This window comes from Hypoxylon fragiforme (genome assembly GCF_022984875.1).
Source record: "Hypoxylon fragiforme strain CBS 206.31 chromosome Unknown GGS25scaffold_3, whole genome shotgun sequence".
NCBI lineage: Eukaryota > Fungi > Ascomycota > Sordariomycetes > Xylariales > Hypoxylaceae > Hypoxylon > Hypoxylon fragiforme.
This window is the reverse complement of record NW_026054758.1, coordinates 3,474,898-3,493,758: the sequence shown is the minus strand read 5'-3', so window position 1 is coordinate 3,493,758 and position 18,861 is coordinate 3,474,898. Positions and strand designations below refer to the sequence as shown.

Sequence of the window (18,861 nt, the reverse complement as noted above, 5' to 3'; positions counted from 1 at the left end):
GGTAAACCAGCGCAAGGCTCATGTCACGGCCTGCCAATGCGTTGTATGAGTGTATCGCCCAGCCCACGAATACTTTCCTGGAATTCGTTTTCGTCTACCGCCTGCCACTTAGCGCTCGTGCCTGGCACTGCTTCGGTACCCACGAAACCTATGTACAGAATATCCGCCTTGTCGTACCCGGCCTCGCCGTCCGTGTCTGTCCCAAAACAGAGAGTCGCAATAGAAATTGACGATTCTCCTATGCGAGGGTTCACCCCATCGTCGCTGTTCGTGTCTCCCCAGATTCCATAGACCTTGGTTGACAGTTAGTCATCATGAAGGTATCGCCCACTCGGTAAGGGTAGAGTTGGTCCAAAAGGACAGGTAGCTAGGTAACGCACCACACTATTATTGCACACGACCGCCATCACGCTCAGGGGTAGCATGCCATAGTCGCGAGGGTCGAAAGTGGACCAGCCAGGGCTGTCGCCCGTATTCCCGAAGACGACGTAGTCATGTACGAAAGGGTTCAGGTCCACGACGCCGTTCTCGTACGCAGAGACAAACCGCCGCATGGCCGTTGTGCTCCGAGTCGAGTGCGCGTTGCCGCACCTTCCATCATCGTTCTGCGTGATGGCCCCGTCACAGTCCACGTCCATGTTTGCCAACTTCCCGTGGCTGCCCTGCAGGTAGATGATGCCGTAGTCCTCGAGGTGGTCGCCACAGTAGACGAAGCCTGCGTCAGGGGATAAGAAATATGACAGTAAATAGATGAGACTAGGAAGGCTCTTAACGGTAGTGTTGAAGGGGAGAGGGGGGGGGGTAACGTGTAAAGCTCACTGTTGTCGTTGCTGCGAGGCATGTCATAGAAGCCCGTCTGCAGCGGTTTCTTGCAGGATCCCTGTGCTACTACCGAGTCGTATAATTCTTGGACGTTAGCAGGTATGTTCCGAGCTTGGGACTGGCCTAGGAACAATAGCCATAAATAAGTGAGAGTTAAGGGAAACATAGTTGTTGATGGAGGATTCAACTAAGCATATGCAGAGAGTCCATAGGTTAAGGGGATGTAGATGAGTATCGACCCGTAGAGTCTACATGTTCAAAGACGTTACGGGGCAAGCTTTATATCTCATTGGAGTTCTGAATTACACGATGCTCACGTTCCTTGTTGATACATAGAGTAAGTCTAACCGCCACAATCTACCGCCCTTGGATATGTTTTAAAGCTAAAGCCGTTATTATGGCCGAGTATCCGAGATAGGTCGTTTTAAACGAGAATAAAATAACGGTGAAAAGACGTTGTCCGAGTGTCATAACACGGATCCCAGTAACAAATAATTCAAAACAAGCCGGTTTTAATACCTCTTATTATCAACTTACTTAACCCACATATCGATCTGTCATTGCTGCCCTGCGAGGTAGACGAGGCTCTGGTGCATCCGTTGTCAACTAGCATTCGTTGCTAAAGGTTTGATTACATGAAAGAAAATGATTCGTATGTGGTCGAGCTGAATTATAACTGCTTAATCGTGACAGGGTCGGCGGTGTCACATGCTCCTACAATATCTTTATAGCTCTTGTGGCTCCAGGTATATGCTCAGATTTTCCGGGTCTCAGACCTCGAATAATCTGCTCTCAATACAGGCTTCTTTAATCTGATACGTTGTGTGAGAAGTTGGACCAGGTAGCAGCGCGATTTCTTGCTCTAGCCACCGGCTTACATAACATACCTAACGCCCACACCGCGCGTACCGTAAAGCTTACATGAGTAACACAGGAGGAGCAGTAAAAGTACATGTGTGTCATGGTATTTGATGTTGCTTGTTAAAGCACAAAGAAAAGAAAGGAGAAAATAAGTAAAGAACGTCCCTTATGTCCTACTTTATAGGATTGTCACGTAGGGTGGTCATGTGACAAGGGTGTTTGATGACCTAAATTTAATCCCGTGATAATATGTTTTATGGGTAAGCTATTATTTAATAAAGAGTTTTGCTATCCTCACCCTGTAAAATTGCTATTAAAGGCTTATTCGCACCCTAATACATCTAAGATTAGCGTTTAAACGCCGTTGGCCCGAGCTCTCCAGCTCGCTTCTGTCAAAAGATCCAGCACAACTTCCAATGTAGGATTTGGATTAAGGTGTATCTAGTACCATTAGAACCGCCTTAATAAAACAGTTTAAACGGTATATGTTTTAAATTGACGCTACCGGTGGCTGTAAAGTTATTCAAGTTTAAAGATTGCAGTCTACCTTGAAAATGATACAAGCTGAAGTGGTCCGTGCATCGCGTGATGCCCCTTGGCTAGCGCCAGGCTAGTGATAGACTAGCGACAAGGCGTTTATTTCGCTCTTTTCTGAATAACTTCGCAACCACTGGTCGCATCAATCTGAAACATATATCGTTTGGATTGTCTAATTGAGCTGATTCTAACGATATAAGATGCACTTCAATCCAATTCCTATATTGGAAGTTGTGCTGGATCTTTTGACAGAAGCGAGCTGGAGAGCTTGGGCCAACGGCGTTTAAACGCTAATCTTAAATGTATTAAGGTGCGAATAAGCCTTTAATAATACTTTTATAAAGTGCAAATAACAAAACTTATTTTAAGCCTTAATTTAAATCTTTTTTAAATAACAGGGCCACTTGTCACATACCCTTAAACGCGCTTTCTATTAGAAATAATTAAATATATAAGTAAATAATTAAAGTCTTTAAATCTTAGTTAATTTTTTTAATATAAGTTTTTTTAATTTAATTTTACGATACTTATATTAAGATTAACATTTAATAACTTTATTTTATTTTTTTTAAATTTATTTTTACCTTATCGATAACTTTAATTATCGTAAAAAGGTTTTTAAATTTTTTAAAGGGTTTATAACCTTTTTTATTATTTTTCTTACTTATTTATTTTTTATTTATTAAGATTTTATTTTACCGGTTTTACGCCAAAAAAAAGGTTTTTTAATTTACCGTTATTATTATTTATTTATACTATTATTATTATTTATTTTATTATTATTATTTTTTTCCATAATAATTTTAAATTATTAAAACTTTTATTAAGTAACGGCTTTTATTATCGAGAATAAGGACTTATTATAAGTGTATTAATTAAACTTAAATATTATAAATTACATACTTTTTAAAGCTATTAATTTATTATTTTATATTAAATAAAAGTTTTAAATGTTTTTATTTTTTTAATATTATATTATTTAAAGTTAAAGTATAAACGTATTATTATTTTTTAATAAATAACGTATTAATTAATTTAAGGTTAAATAAATAATTACTTACGTTAATAAATTAACTTTTAACGTCGCTTAATTTAATTACTTAAAACTTTTAACGTTAATATAATAAAAACTTTTTTAAAAAACTTTTTTATTTCTTAAATTTAAACGTTTTAAATATAAATTTATAAAGTTTATATCTTTAATAACGATAAAAATCTTATAAATTTTAAAAATCATGTCGTAAATTTTAAAAAACGTGTCGCTTTTTAACATTAAAATCCTTATATTATAATTAAAGGTAATTTTTTAATTTATTAAGTTATAATTATTTTAATATATTTTTTAAAAGTTTTATTATTTGCACTTTATAAAATTACTATTAGAGCTTATTTATATCTTAATATATAAGAAATTAATGTTTAAGGGTTGTTGGTCTAAGTTTTTTAGTTAGTTTTAATTAAAAGATTTAATATAATTTCTAATTTAGGATTTAGATTAAAGTGTATTTAAGATCGTTAAAACCGTTTTAATTAGAGTTTTTAAAAGATATATGTTTTAGGTTAATGCGATTAATGGCTGCAAAGTTATTTAAAAAAGAGTGAAATAAACGTTTTACCGTTAGCCCAACACTAGCCTGACGTTAATTAAGGGGTATTATGTGGTGTATGGACCATTTTAATTTAAACCTTTTTCAAGGTAAACTATAATTTTTTAAGTTGAATTATTTTGCAGCTACCGGTTGTATAAATTTGAAATATATATTATTTAAACCGCTTAATTAAGCTAATTTAAATAATATTAAATACATTTTAATCTAGTTCTTAAATTAAACGTTATGTTAAATCTTTTAATTAAAGTTAGTTGGAAAGCTTGGATTAATAGTGTTTAAACGTTAAATATTTTATTATATATTAAGGTGTGGATAAGCTCCAATAGTAATTTTATGGGGTGTAAATAGCAAAACTTTTTTTTAATATAATTTAAGAAATAATTAAGTAATTATATTTTCTTTTTTTAATAATTATAATTTATAAAACCTTTTTAATAATTTATTAAACTTAAATAATACCTTAATAAAGCCACTTATCACATGCTTTTAAACGCTTTTTTTATTAAAAGTAAATAAATATATAAGTAAATAGCTAAGGTTTTTAAATTTTAGTTAACCTTTCTAATATAAGCTTTTTTAATTTAATCTTATAATACCCGTATTAAAACTAACACTTAATAGCTTTATTTTACTTTTTTTAAATTCGTTTTCCTTTTATTAAAAGTAAATAAATATATAAGTAGATAGCTGAGGTCTTTAGATCTTAGCTAACCTTTTTAATATAAGCTTCTTTGATTTGAAAAAAAAAAAAAAAAAAAAAAAAAGGCGCGGGGGTAATAACAGGGCCACCTGTCACATGCCCTTAAACGCTTTTTTTATTAAAAGTAAATAAATATATAAATAAATAATTAAGGTTTTTAAATCTTAATTAACCTTTCTAATATAAGCTTTTTTAATTTAATCTTACGATATTTATATTAAAATTAATATTTGGTAGTTTTATTTTATTTTTTTTAAATTTATTTTTATTTTATTAACAATCTTAATCGTTATAAAAAGATTTTTAAATTCCTTAAAAAGCTTATAACCCCTTTCATTATTTTTCTTACTTACTTATTTTTTACTTATTAAGATTTTATTTTATTAATTTTACATTGAAAAGAGGTTTTTTAATTTACTATTATTATTATTTATTTATACCGTTATTATTATCTATTTTATTATTATTATTTCTTTCTATAATAACCTTAAATTATTAAAATTTTTATTAAATAATAGCTTTTATTATTAAAAATAAGGATTTATTATAGGTGTGCTAATTAAACCCAGATATTATAAATTATATATTTTTTAAGGTTATTAATTTATTATCTTATATTAAATAAAAATTCCAAACATTCCTACCCTTTTAATACCATATTATTTAGAACTAAAATATAAATATATTACTATTTTTTAACAAATAATATGTTAACTAATTTAAAGTTAAATAAATGATTATTTATGCTAATAAATTAACTTTTAATATCACTTAATTTAATTATTTAAAACCTTTAATATTAATATAATAAGAACCCTTTTAAGAAATCCCCCCACCTTTTAAATTTAAACGTTTTAAATATAAATTTATAAGGTTTATACTTTTAGTAATAATAAAAACCTTACAAACTTTAAAAACTGCGCTGTAAATTTCGAAAAATGCATTATTTCTTAATATTAAAATCCCTACATTATAACTAAAGGTAATTTCCTAGTTTATTAAATTATAATTATTTTAACATATCCTTTAACATAATTTAAAAAATAACTAAGTAATTATACTTTTTCCCTTTAATAATTATAACTTATAAAACTTTTTTAATAATTTATTAAACTTAAATAATATTTTTGTTAAAATAAATATTAACATTTTTAACTTTTTTAATATAAATTTTAATTTTAAAAAAAAAGATAAAAAATACGTTTATTTTTTTAAAAAGTTAAGCCATTTATGACAAAGCTTATTAAATTTATTATTTTTTTAATTTCTTAATTTAACTTTATTTTCTCCGTTTTTTATTAGATTTTTTAATAAATTTTTAAAGTTATTTATATTTAATTTTATAATAATTATTTATAAAATCTTTGTTAGTCTTAATACAGGTATCGTAAGATTAAATTAAAGAAGCTTATATTAAAAAGGTTAATTAAAATCTAAAGATCTTAATTATCTACTTATATATTTAGTTATTTTAATGGAAAAAGCGTTTAAAAGCATATAATAAATAGCCTTATCACTATCCCTGCGCCTTTTTTTTTTTGTTTTTTTTTTTTTTTTTTTTTTTTTTATATATGCCCGCAACTAAGAATTATCACAATCTAACCAAAACTGTTAATCCAAGCATTTATCTGATTTGCTTAGCCTTTCTTAACTTCCCCTACTTTTTTTTAACGATATGGACTATTTTTTAATTAACTTATTAGCTGTTTGGAAAGATTATAATAAGGGTATTAATATTATACATAAGGGTTAATTTATTAATTAAATCTAATTCTTTAACCAATTTTAGCTTATTAAGGATAAATCGGTAACTTTTATTAAACTTTTTAACAAATTATATAATATTTTATATTAAAAATAATTTTGGATATTATTTGTTAAATTTCAAATTATAGCTTTTCTAAAACATTAAATATTTTAATATAAAACACTTCCTAACATAATTAATTTAACGTTTTTTAAATCTTTCAATCTCGTATAAAACTAAGTCGTTATTATCCTTATTAATAAAAACTTAACCCAACTTTAATTAACGTTTTAATTAAAGGTTTACATTGGTAGATGCGGGAGTAAAATAAGTAATTAAAACAATATAATAAATCCATTAATGCTATAAAAAATTTAACTTATAAGTTAAATTTTTAACCTTTTTTATAACCATAAAAAGACCTGCGCGTTACTTAAACCATTTCTGTTCCAATTTCCCAAACAAATAATAACCTTTATAAAATTTAAAAAAGATTTTTTCTTTAATATTAAATTATTAAAAATTCCGCTTAATATTATAACAAATTTTAATATTAGTTGTAATATAATTAATAATAACTTAAACTTTTTATTAATATATATCTTTTTAAACCTTAAAATCTATTACGTTAATATCTATTTCCAAAATAAATAATAAAATATAAGAGTTTTGCTATTCGTACCACCTCTTTTTGCTATCGGGGCTTATCCGTACACCTAGTACATCCCCTAAAACTTTAAATCCGGGCCTCATCTAGCGCCCCCAGCTGCCCACATCAATTGAATCCAAATAACTCTCTGAAACATATAGCTACAAACGTGCAACCGGATTCAATTGAAAGCGCATTCAATTACCGATTGATTGATATAGGTCTGAAGCTGAGGCGATACGTGGTCGCAGAGTTATTCAAGTAAATAGGTCGCAAGGCGGGCAGCACGTGACTACCTTTAGTGCCACGCTAAGGGCCCTTAGAGCCGCCTAAGGGCCCTAAAGCCGCCTGGGCTACGCTAAGGAGTGCCACGTGACTGCTGTCGAGACAAATACCAACATAGCTCTTCGACCACGTATCGTCTCAAATTGCAGCTGGTATCAATCAATCGGTAATTAAATCCTCTTTCAATCGAATCCGGTCGCATTCTGATGCGACATGTGGTTCGAAAGTTATTCAAGGTTGAAACTGTTGAATAAGGTTTGGGTCTAAGGGGTCTAAGGGCGCTAAGGGCTGTCACGTGCCTCCCGGGCTGCCACCTACTTTCTTGAGTAACTCTGCGACCGAGTATCACCCCAATTTGAGAGCTATATCAATCAATTTGAAATTGGACGCGCTTTCAATTGAATCCGGTTGCACTATGGTGAGACATGTGGTTGAAAAGTTATTTGGATTGAATTGATGGGGGCAGCTGGGGGCGCTAGGGGCGTTAGATTAGGCCTGGATTTAAGGTTTTAAGGTTTTAAGGGATGTACTGGGTGTACGGATAAGCCCCGATAGCAAAAAGAGGTGGTACGAATAGCAAAACTCAAATATAAAGCTTAAAACTTAATATAATTTTATTTGGCAATTTTCTAAATATTAAATAATAAAAATTATTAAAATTATATTAAAAAACATTTAATATCTTATCTTAAAAAATATTAAAAAAGGTAATATATTAAAACCTTATTATAATTTTAACATCCTAATTATACCGTTTATTTATACCGTTTATTTAAGCATAATAACTTATTATTATAACAGTCTTAATACCGTTACAACGCCAAAACATCTACCATATTTTACCAATAAATTTCTAATCTTTATTTATAATTATTTTTACTAAAAAGGCCTTAATCTATCGTAATAAACATCTTATAAAACACCTTAACTTAATCTTTAATAATATATATCAAATGTTTAAAAATTAATAAAATCTTTTTATTAAATTTATTAATAACCGTTATAAAGGAATTATAATAATTATAACCTAATATATACCATATAATCCTTTTAATATTAACCTTAAATAAGCCGACTATAAAATCTATACAAATCGTATAATAAGGGATACTAAACTCTATAATCGATTTTAATTCCCTTAAAACTTTTTAATAATTTATTTAATTAAGTTGGCAATATAAATAGTAAATAAGATATTAATATAATTTTTTTACCAAATATTAGACGTTAAAGTTGTCTAAATCGTATACTATATAATATAGTTTAAAATAATATTTTCTATTATAAACCGTCTTAAAAAATACTTATACTCAACCTTTAAAAATATATAGTTTTTAATAACCGTCCCACCCCTCCATCCAAAAAAAACCGTTATCTTTAAATATATATATAAAATTTTAAGCTAAATATTACACTTATTTCCAAACCTTTAATTTAACAATAATCTTAGTAAAACGAGGGTTATTAATATATCCAGCCATTATAGCTTACTTTTTAATATTATCCATTTAAACATATATTTCTACCGTATAATTAAAATCTAATAAAAAAGGTAAGGAATATTTATTACAATTATTATCCTTTACGTTAAAGTTATAACTATATTATCCAACGTTGTTAAATATTAAACGAGAAGGTATAAAAAATTTGAAATTAAGGATAAAAAATATGTAATATTGGGCAGTGTAACTAAAATCGTCGATAATATCGTCTAAAACGTTTTCTATCTCTTTAACAACCTTTTTTTTATCGTTAAGATTAAGTAACGTTAACAAATGGGATAAAATATTTAATATTAAATTTAACCGACTAAAGATATATCAAATATCTAAAAAAAATTAAAATAAATATGTTAAAATTAACATAAGCTATATATTTAACTTAATTAAATTAATAAAACGTAAAAAACTTTAATTCATTACGTTATAAGTGGATTTATAATCTATTAAAACTATTATAAGATATTTATACGATTAAACTTATATCTAAAAATGTTAACAAATCTATACCAGGTAAAATATTTCTAATTTTATAACTTAATAATTAATTTCCGCCTTAATAAATATCTTATTTAAAAATTAAATTAAATATATATTATTTATGTTAAATATATTATCATTTTATCCATCCTTATAATAAAAAACCATAACGTTATAACCTTATTTTAAAAAAGCATTTATTTTAAAAAATATAGTTATATTATAATTTTAATATATTAAATAAATTAGATCTATAAATTAAACCTAAAAAAAATAAAAAACTTCCCTTTTTATTATTATAAATTTAAATATAACGTTTTTTGCTTATCATTTTCTAACTATCGACATTTTTAAAACGCCTTTAATATTATTTTAATATTTAATAATTAATTTTATTTTCTATTTTTATAATAATTTAACCTTTTAGTTATATTAAATAATATAACGTTTTAAGAATTTAATTATTTTAATATATATTTCCAAATTGCAAAAATTTATAAGTTAAGCAATTTTTTATAAGGTATTTATTTAATCTTATATTAAACTTATATTAATATTATTAATTATAAACCTAAATAATTAAATAATTAAATATTTAATAAAAGATTTTATTATAATTAGTTATAAATTTAAATCTTGAAAATAAGTGAATAACTTGTTTAAATATTCTAAATAAATATTTATAAAAATAAAACCGACTGTAATATCGTTTATATATATATAAATAAAATCTTAAAACGCTTATAATTTCTAGTTTATAAATCTTTACGTAAAAAATACATTATTATAAAAATCTATAAAAATAACTTTTAACATTTCCAACTCTTTTAATAATATAATTATTATTTAATTTTAATATAAAAACTAAACCTGGAGTTGGTAAAAAAATTTCAATCCGTTAATAATAATAATATATTTCTTATTATATATCTTATTTATTATTTCGTTTTAAAAAGGTAACGGATAAGAATTTAATATTATAACCTTATTTAAAATTTTAAAATCTATTATTATATAGCTTTTATGCTATTTATTAATATTTTTTTATAAAACAAAAATAAAATAACTAAATAATATAAGATCCTTTATTTAATTAATTTTTTTATCTTAATATATATCGTTAAAAACTTTATCAACCATTTTTTTATTTTCGATATTAAATGAATAAACTTTTGTAATTAAATTAATCTAATTTTATTAACTTTTAATAAAGAAGATTTTTATTATTTCGTTTTCTTATATATTAATATAGTTAAATTAATCCTAAATATTATAACGTTTAGTTAATTTTTTAACCTTTTTGGTAAATTTAGTATTTAAATTTCTTTTGTATATAAAAACTCTTTATTTAATTTTGATAAATAATAAATTGGGTTGTTAAACTTTAAAAAAAAGAATAATAAAGATCTTTTTAACTTTAAATATAGCTTAAACGTTTTAAAAAATAATCTATTAAATAGTAAAAACATACGTTAATTTGTTAGAAATAGTTATATCGGTATTAAATTATAAACTAACGTAATAAATGTTGTATTTATCTTTTTTAGCTAACGTTATAACTATCTAAGCAAAAAAAACCTTTTCTTAAAAAATCTAGATTATGCTATCGTTAATATAATCATATAAATGCCTTAAAAAAATATATTTAAATATCGTTATAATATTATCTATTATATTTAAATAAAAGATAACTTTAATAATATTTATATTAATAAATATATTAATTGTTTTATTATATATCTTTATAAAGGCATAATCTTAAATAAAACCAAAATTATTTAAAGATAATAATTTAATATATAATACGAAGATTTATATAAATATCTTAAGCAAAATAACTGTTTTTATAACGTTTAATATTTTCTTATATATAAAATTCTATTTATGGGATATTATAATAAATATTATAATATTAACGTAGGAGGTAAAAGTTATAATAAGTTTAGAATAATCTATATTGGCTTTGTAAAAATATAAAAAGGATATTCCTAAAAAAAAATTTAGTCTTAATAAACCAGGGTTAACTTATATGTCGATAATAAAAATCCTTTATTTACTTTCGTTATTATATAAATCATTAATTATAAAATTAAAAATAATTTTTTTTATTATTTTAATTATATTATTAATTCCTTTAACGTTAATTAATAATATTATAATAATCTATATGTTAAATATATAAGTAATAAGTTAATTTTTAAACATTATTATATTTAAACAACCAATATTAACACATATTATCATTTCCTTAAAATCTTTAAAGGTTATAAAAAACTATATATATATATATAATACCAGCTTATTATTAATGCTTAAATACCTTTTTAATAATTAGGCTATAATTATATTGAAAAAATTATTTGTTATAAATATATTCTTATTATTAATATAAATTTAAGGATTAACGGCTTATAAAATTAGATAATTTTTATAGATATAATTAATAACATATATAAAAAAACTAATAACGTTTTAAAAAATTTTAAAACAAATATTATATGCATAAGAAATTACATTTTTAACAAAAAAATTACTTTTATAGCTTAAATAAATATTAACAATCTTCTTAATTTTATTATTAAATTTTATATATACCTTTTTGTAACCTTCTTTCTACTCTTCCTTAAATATAATATATTTAATTTTTTATAACTTATATTCGATTATTTCTATATCTAAATTGTTAATTTTAACTTAAACTTTATCTTAAATTTTAATATATCTATTAATATATTTAATAAGATAAATCTAACGTTAAAAATGCTAAATTTATAATCTCTAATTATAATAAAGATTTTATCTAAAATAAGAATTAAATCTTTAGCCGTAATTGTAAAAACCTCTTTAAATGTTAATTAATCAATTATTATAACTTTAAGATCTAGTTAAATAATTAAAATCTAAAAAATAACTTAAATAATAATAATTATTTTATAAGGTAAAACCATTATAATAGCTTTAGCTAATGTAGCTTTATATGGTGTAACTATATTTATAATTAATATATTTATATTAATTATCTAAAAAATAAAATCTTATGTTTTAATTAATGTCTTCCTTATTAAAAATAACATTAATAATAATTAATTTTTAGCCAATTTTAATGACAGAAATCATAAAGATAATAAGAAAATTAAAAACTTAATAATATAATTTAATTAATATAACCTTATCCTAATAAAAACGTTACTTTTCTTAAATATATCGTAAATAATTATCTAAAATAACCTTATCTTTTAGTTTATTAATAAATTTGTAAAGGTTAACTATTAAAAAATTATATATTTAGGCAGCTTATTAATCGATAATAGTAAACTTATAATTTTTAATATATTTTATAAGTTTTATAACTTAAGACATTATATCTACATTTTAAATAAATTTTATCTTATTATATACTATTATTTATATCCTTTTAAAAATATTAATAAGATTAAACTTATAAACCCAAATAATCTTAATTAAAACAAACTTAAAACTATTATGGTAAAAGGTTTACTTATCTGGCATAAAATAAACTTAAAACCAAATAAATATATTACCTTGGAATAATTAAATAAAATTAATAAAGATAATACCAGCCTTAATCAAATAAAAAAAGTGGTTATGGTATATATCGTAAAATAAGCTAACATCACGCTAATACATATTAAATCCAATAATCATATAATCTCTAACATTAGCAAATATAAAAACATTAAAATAAAAATATCTTATATATTATAACTTCCAGCCATAAAGATTTTTGCCTTTTTTAAAAATAGTATTTATAGTAATATTAATATTCCTTAAGGTTTCTTAAATAATACTATCTTAAAAAATAACTTTAATTATAATAACTAATTTTATAATATATTTCTATTAATTTTTATCTATTATAAATTTAAAAAGTTTCCACATATTAGCATAAATAATATCCGTTTTTAATAAAGAAAAATAAAATAGCCCTTTAAATAATAATAAAAATAATAGATATAAGGGTTAATAAAATAATAAAGGAAATTTTATAAATAAAAATAATATTATTAAAAAAGCTATTAATTATAATTATAATTATAATATAAAAAAAACTGTTAATAATAATGGTAATTAGGGTAATATTAAAAAAGCTGTTAAAGATAATTATAATAATAATATTATTAATAATGTTAATAATAATAATTAAGGTGATGTAAAGGGGGCTATTAATGATAGTTATAGCAGTAGTATTATTGGTAGTATTATTAGTGATAATAATTGGGGTAATATAAAAGAAGCTATTAATAATGGTTATAGTAATAATATTATTGGTAAAGTTATTAATGATGGTGGTAATAATAATGGTAAATAAGATAAAGGTGGTAGATAGGTATGTAATAATAAGGGTAAAAATAATAATTATAATTTAAGGAAGTTTAAAAATAACAACCTAATATCTTATAAAATTCTATAAATAATTATCGTAAAACTAAATATAAATAGCTTTAAAAACTTATTAAAAGGTTTAATAAAAAAAAAATTTAAATTAAAAAATTAAAAAAATAATAAATTTAATAAGCTTTGCTATAAATAACTTAACTTTTTAAAAAAATAAACATACCTTTTATCCCTTCTTTTAAAATTAAAATTTATATTAAAAAAATTAAAAATGTTAATATTTGTTTTAACAAAAGTATTATTTAAGTTTGATAAATTATTAGGAGGGTTTTATAAATTATAACTATTAAAAAAAAATATAATTGCTTAATTATCTTTTAAATTATATTAAAAAATATGTTAAAACAATTATAACTTAATAAACCAAAAAATTACCCCTAGCTATAATATAGGGATTTTAATGGTAAAAAACAACATGTCTTTTAAAATCTATAACGCAACTTCCAAAATCTGTAAGATTCTTACTATTATTAAAGATATAAGCTTTATAAATTTATATTTAAAACGTTTAAATTTAGGAAATAAAAAGATTTCTTAAAGGGATTCCTACCATATTAATATTAAAAATCTTAGGCAATTAAATTAAATAACGCTAAAAACTAGCTTATTAATGTAAATAATTATCTATTTAACCTTAAACTAATTAATACACTATTTATTAAAGAATAATAACGTTTTTATATTTTGGCTTTAATTCTAGATAATATAGTATTAAGAAGATAAAAATGTTTAGAATTCTTATTTAATATAAGGTAGTAAATTAATAGTTTTAAGAAATATCTAATTTATAATATTAAGATCTAATTAACATATCCATAATAAATCCCCATTCTCAATAATAAAAACCGCTACCTAGCAAAGATTCTAATAATCTAAGATTGTTATAAAAGAAAATAATAATAATAGAATAAATAATAATAACGGTAAACTAAAAAACCCCTCTTTAACATATAGCTAATAAGACAAAATCTTAATAAGAAAAAAATAAATAGGCAGAAAAAATAATAAAATAGGAAGGGGTTACAAACCCTCCAAAAAATTTGTTAACCCTTTTATAACAATTAAAGTTACCAATAAAATAAAAACAAATTTAAAAAAAATAAAATAAAACTATTAAATGTTAATTTTAATATAGATATCATAAGATTAAATTAAAAAAGCTTATATTAAAAAAGTTAGTTAAGATCCAAAGATCTCAACTATTTACTTATATATCTAGCTACTTTAATGGAAGGAACGTTTAAGGGCATGTGACAGGTGGCCTTATTAATCTTATAAGATATTAAGTTATTATTTTTAAACTTCTTTAAATTATAATTATTATTCCTACCTTTACCATCACATACTTATTCATTATTTTTACCCCGTTTATTATTATCATTATTACCACTAATAATGCTGCTAATAATATTATTACCGTAATTATTATTAATAGCCTCCTTTACACCACCTTAATTATTATTATTAATATTATTAATAATATTATTATTATAGTTATCTTTAATAACTTCCTCGATATTATCCTAATTATTATTATTATTAATAATCTTTTTTATATTATAATTATAATTACGATTAATAATCCCTTTAATAACATTATTTTTATCTATAAAACCTCCTTTATCATTTTAATAACCCTTATATTTACTATTTTTATTATCGCTTAAAAAGCCATTTTATTTTTTTTTATTAAAAGTAAATATTATTTATATTAATATATGGAAACTTTTTAAATTTATAATAAATAAAAATTAATAAAGACATATTATAAAATTAGTTATTGCAATTAAAATTATCCTTTAAAATAGCATTATTTAAGAAATTTTAAAAAGCATTAACATTATTATAAATGTTATTTTTAAAAAAGATAAGAATTTTTACGGTTAAAAGTTATAATATATAAGATATTTTTATCTTAACATTTTTGCATTTATTAGCGTTAGAAATTACGTAACTATTGGATTTAATATATATTAATGTGATATTTGTGGGAATTGTGGGGAACAATCATGTGACCCACTTGGCCCATACCCATCTTTATAACTTATTTCAATTAGGAAAAGATCTTTGATCTTTTCCATTTTACTTAACAATTTTAATTATATTTATAATTCTAATTTTTTATTTATAACCTACCGTAATTATAAAACCACCTTATTTATTCTAATATTAATTAATAATTGACAAAATAAATTAATTATAGATAGTAAGGAGATTTATATTAAATAATATTGTCGATAATATTAGGATAAAAAGAGATGAAAACTTGTAACTCTAGATTTGGTTAGAAATTCTTAAATAAAAAATTCTATTTAGAATTTCTAGACTAAAACTCCTCAAAATTTATAATTATTATAAATATAGGAATTTTATATTAACTTAAAAATTTTGGGGCGTTGTATTATGTTTGCATCTATAAATTTATATTTATTACGTATGAAGAGACCAGATTAAGATCTATCGATAAATATTCGAAACGTTGCATATATCTATGCCAATAATACCTAAGAACATTACGAGAAAGCCCTTTATATAAACGATCTAATTAATAATCCCTTTATTAGGCTATAAGATAATATTTGTTTTGATAAATTTGGCTAATTTTTTTACCTAAGCCGAAAACCTATTTAAACTGAAAGCCTACCTAAGCTAATACCTATCCAAGCTGATCTACTTGGAGAATACAATTAAGAATAAACCTTTAAAATGACTACGTCATATTTTGACAGCTGAGTATTTATACGCTATCCATTTTGTAGACTTTAGCCCTACGTTATCTCGTGTCAATGTGTGACTACATTATTGAAAAAAATTTTTTATTAATCCGTAATTATACTTTTTATGCTTGAACCTATTATTTTAAATCACATTTTTTTTTATTATTTATAAAGTTTTTTTTTTCGCAAAAGTTTTTCTTAAAAACTTAAACCTATAAATATAAACCTAATTATATTAATATTTATCCACTCTTTTATAATATCTATACCTAATTTTTTACTATCATCATATCTGATATTTACTTATTATAATAAACTTTATACATTTATTATTTTACATTTATATAAATAACCGTTAAAATAGCAGGCTTTTTTAAAAAAGGAAAAGGAAAAGCTATTATCCTAATTTTAAAGCCGGATCTTGAATAAAAATATGGCTGCTTGATATGGGATACGTATATTAAAGACAAATATAACGGTAAGGAGGTGGATTTAAAAGGTATCGATAAATTAAATACCTTGGCATTGGATATATATTATACAAAAATATTTTTAATATACGACGATAATTTTTATAATAAAAATTTTTAAAAGAAATACCAAGTTAATTTTAACGATTAAAAAATAAAACATTTTAATAGATTAAACCAAACATTAAAGTTAAAAATAACTAACTATTTTTTTAAATATGGCATATAAACTTTTGGTTACGCTTTTACCAAAAAACTCGAAAAGATTACCAATATAAAAAAATTTCTTACATTATTAGAAAATGAGGCTATAAATGCAAATATAAAATACTTTATAATATTTATTTCTATAAAAAACCCCAATTATCAAAGGAAATTATAACAAGATATAAAGAATATAAATAATATCAACTTAAAATAATCTTTTAAAAGAAATAACTAAAATAAAATTTTAAAAACCTATAAACGATAATTTATAAGATTAAATTAAGGCATTTTAAAAGTTAAGATAACCGTTACTATTTTAACCCTTAATATAAATAAATAGGCTAGCTTAAATAAACTAAATAATTTATTTACCCCAAATAACCAAATTAGATAAAATCTAACTCTAATTTTAACTTTAAATCTAAGATCAAATCCAAATCTAAGCTAAGGCCAAAAACCCACTATATTTGGCCGATTTTTTGGTTATAACGATAATTATTTTTTATTTAATAATATAATTGTTTTTCGATAAAGACTAACTGCAAGCCCTTCAATTCCATAACATAACTCACAACCCCCTAACCCTTTAAACATAAACCTAAGTTTCCAATTAAGAATAACTAACCAAGCCTAAGATAATTAGGACAATTAAAGATAAGATAACCAAAAAAACCAAAATAATAGTTAATCAATAACCCCTTTTAAACAAAAACTGTTATATAAACAATAATTATCGTATAAACCATAATACTTATAAGCAATTACTAACCTTATTAAGATATATAATAACAACAAAATTAAATTCGGTAGTAATAAATATGATATCTTTAATAAAAAGATAAAAATCTTTAAAGATATATATAACAAAACTAAAATCTTACTTTTGGGTTACGCTACTGCTTATTTAACTATATTAAAAGACCGCGTTTTATAATATTATTATAATTAAATTATCTAAAAAAAACTTATTTAAAAGTAAATAGTCGTTAAAACCAAAAATTTCTTCTATATTATCGAAAATTAATAAATGTATATATATAAATAAAAAATAACCATAATCTATATTACGATAAAAGAAAATCTTAATAAAGATTTGTTTACTTGTCTTAATATATTAATTAAATATGTCCAATATTTTAAAAAAGGATTATTAATCGATTATATAAAAAATGTCAGTTTAAAGGATAGCATAATTAACGCCGTTTAAAACTACCTAGCTTTTAATATTATTATTCTAAAATTATCTATTATATTTGAAAATATTTACTTTAACCTTCGCAATATAACCGGAATTGCCCACCGCTACAATATTTATAACTTATAATATTACATATTTAATAATTAATATTAAACCGATTAAACATACAAAAATAATAATAAGCTTTAAAGGAATTATCGTCTCAAAAATGCCTAATCTAAATGTTGCTATAATAATTAATAAGATAAGAAAGATAAAAGATACTTTATTTACAACAAATTTAATTATTAATTAATAAAATATCCAATAAATAAATGTAAAGTTAAGAAGAATAAATAGCATCGTTATATTTAAGAAATTAGAAAAAGAAATACAAATAAGGATTTTACTACCTTTCTCTTAGATTATAAAGGAATTAATATTGTTATAAACGATAATAAAAAATAAAATTAAATTAACTTTAATTTATAATATATTACTTATAAAGATTAAAATAATATTTATAATAATAATAAATAAAAACTAACTTTTTTAACATAATACCTAACCTAATATAATATTGTTAATAATAAAAACATTATTAACATTTTTATAAATTAAATAGCAATATATACTTTCATTAAAATTGATTTATTCGATAATAATAATTTAAAAAAGGCAATA

At 22.6% G+C, this 18,861-nt stretch overlaps 1 protein-coding gene across 1 annotated transcript; it reads right to left on the bottom strand.

Moving 5' to 3' along the window:
* Positions 1 to 23: 23 nt before the first annotated feature.
* Positions 24 to 988, bottom strand: GGS25DRAFT_519907 (glycoside hydrolase family 75 protein; the record flags this gene model as incomplete). Its single annotated transcript, XM_049263791.1, has 3 exons — positions 24 to 293; positions 381 to 715; positions 820 to 988. 3 exons carry the CDS (start codon positions 986 to 988, stop codon positions 24 to 26), a joined length of 774 nt encoding a protein of 257 aa, XP_049119369.1.
* Positions 989 to 18,861: the final 17,873 nt, after the last annotated feature.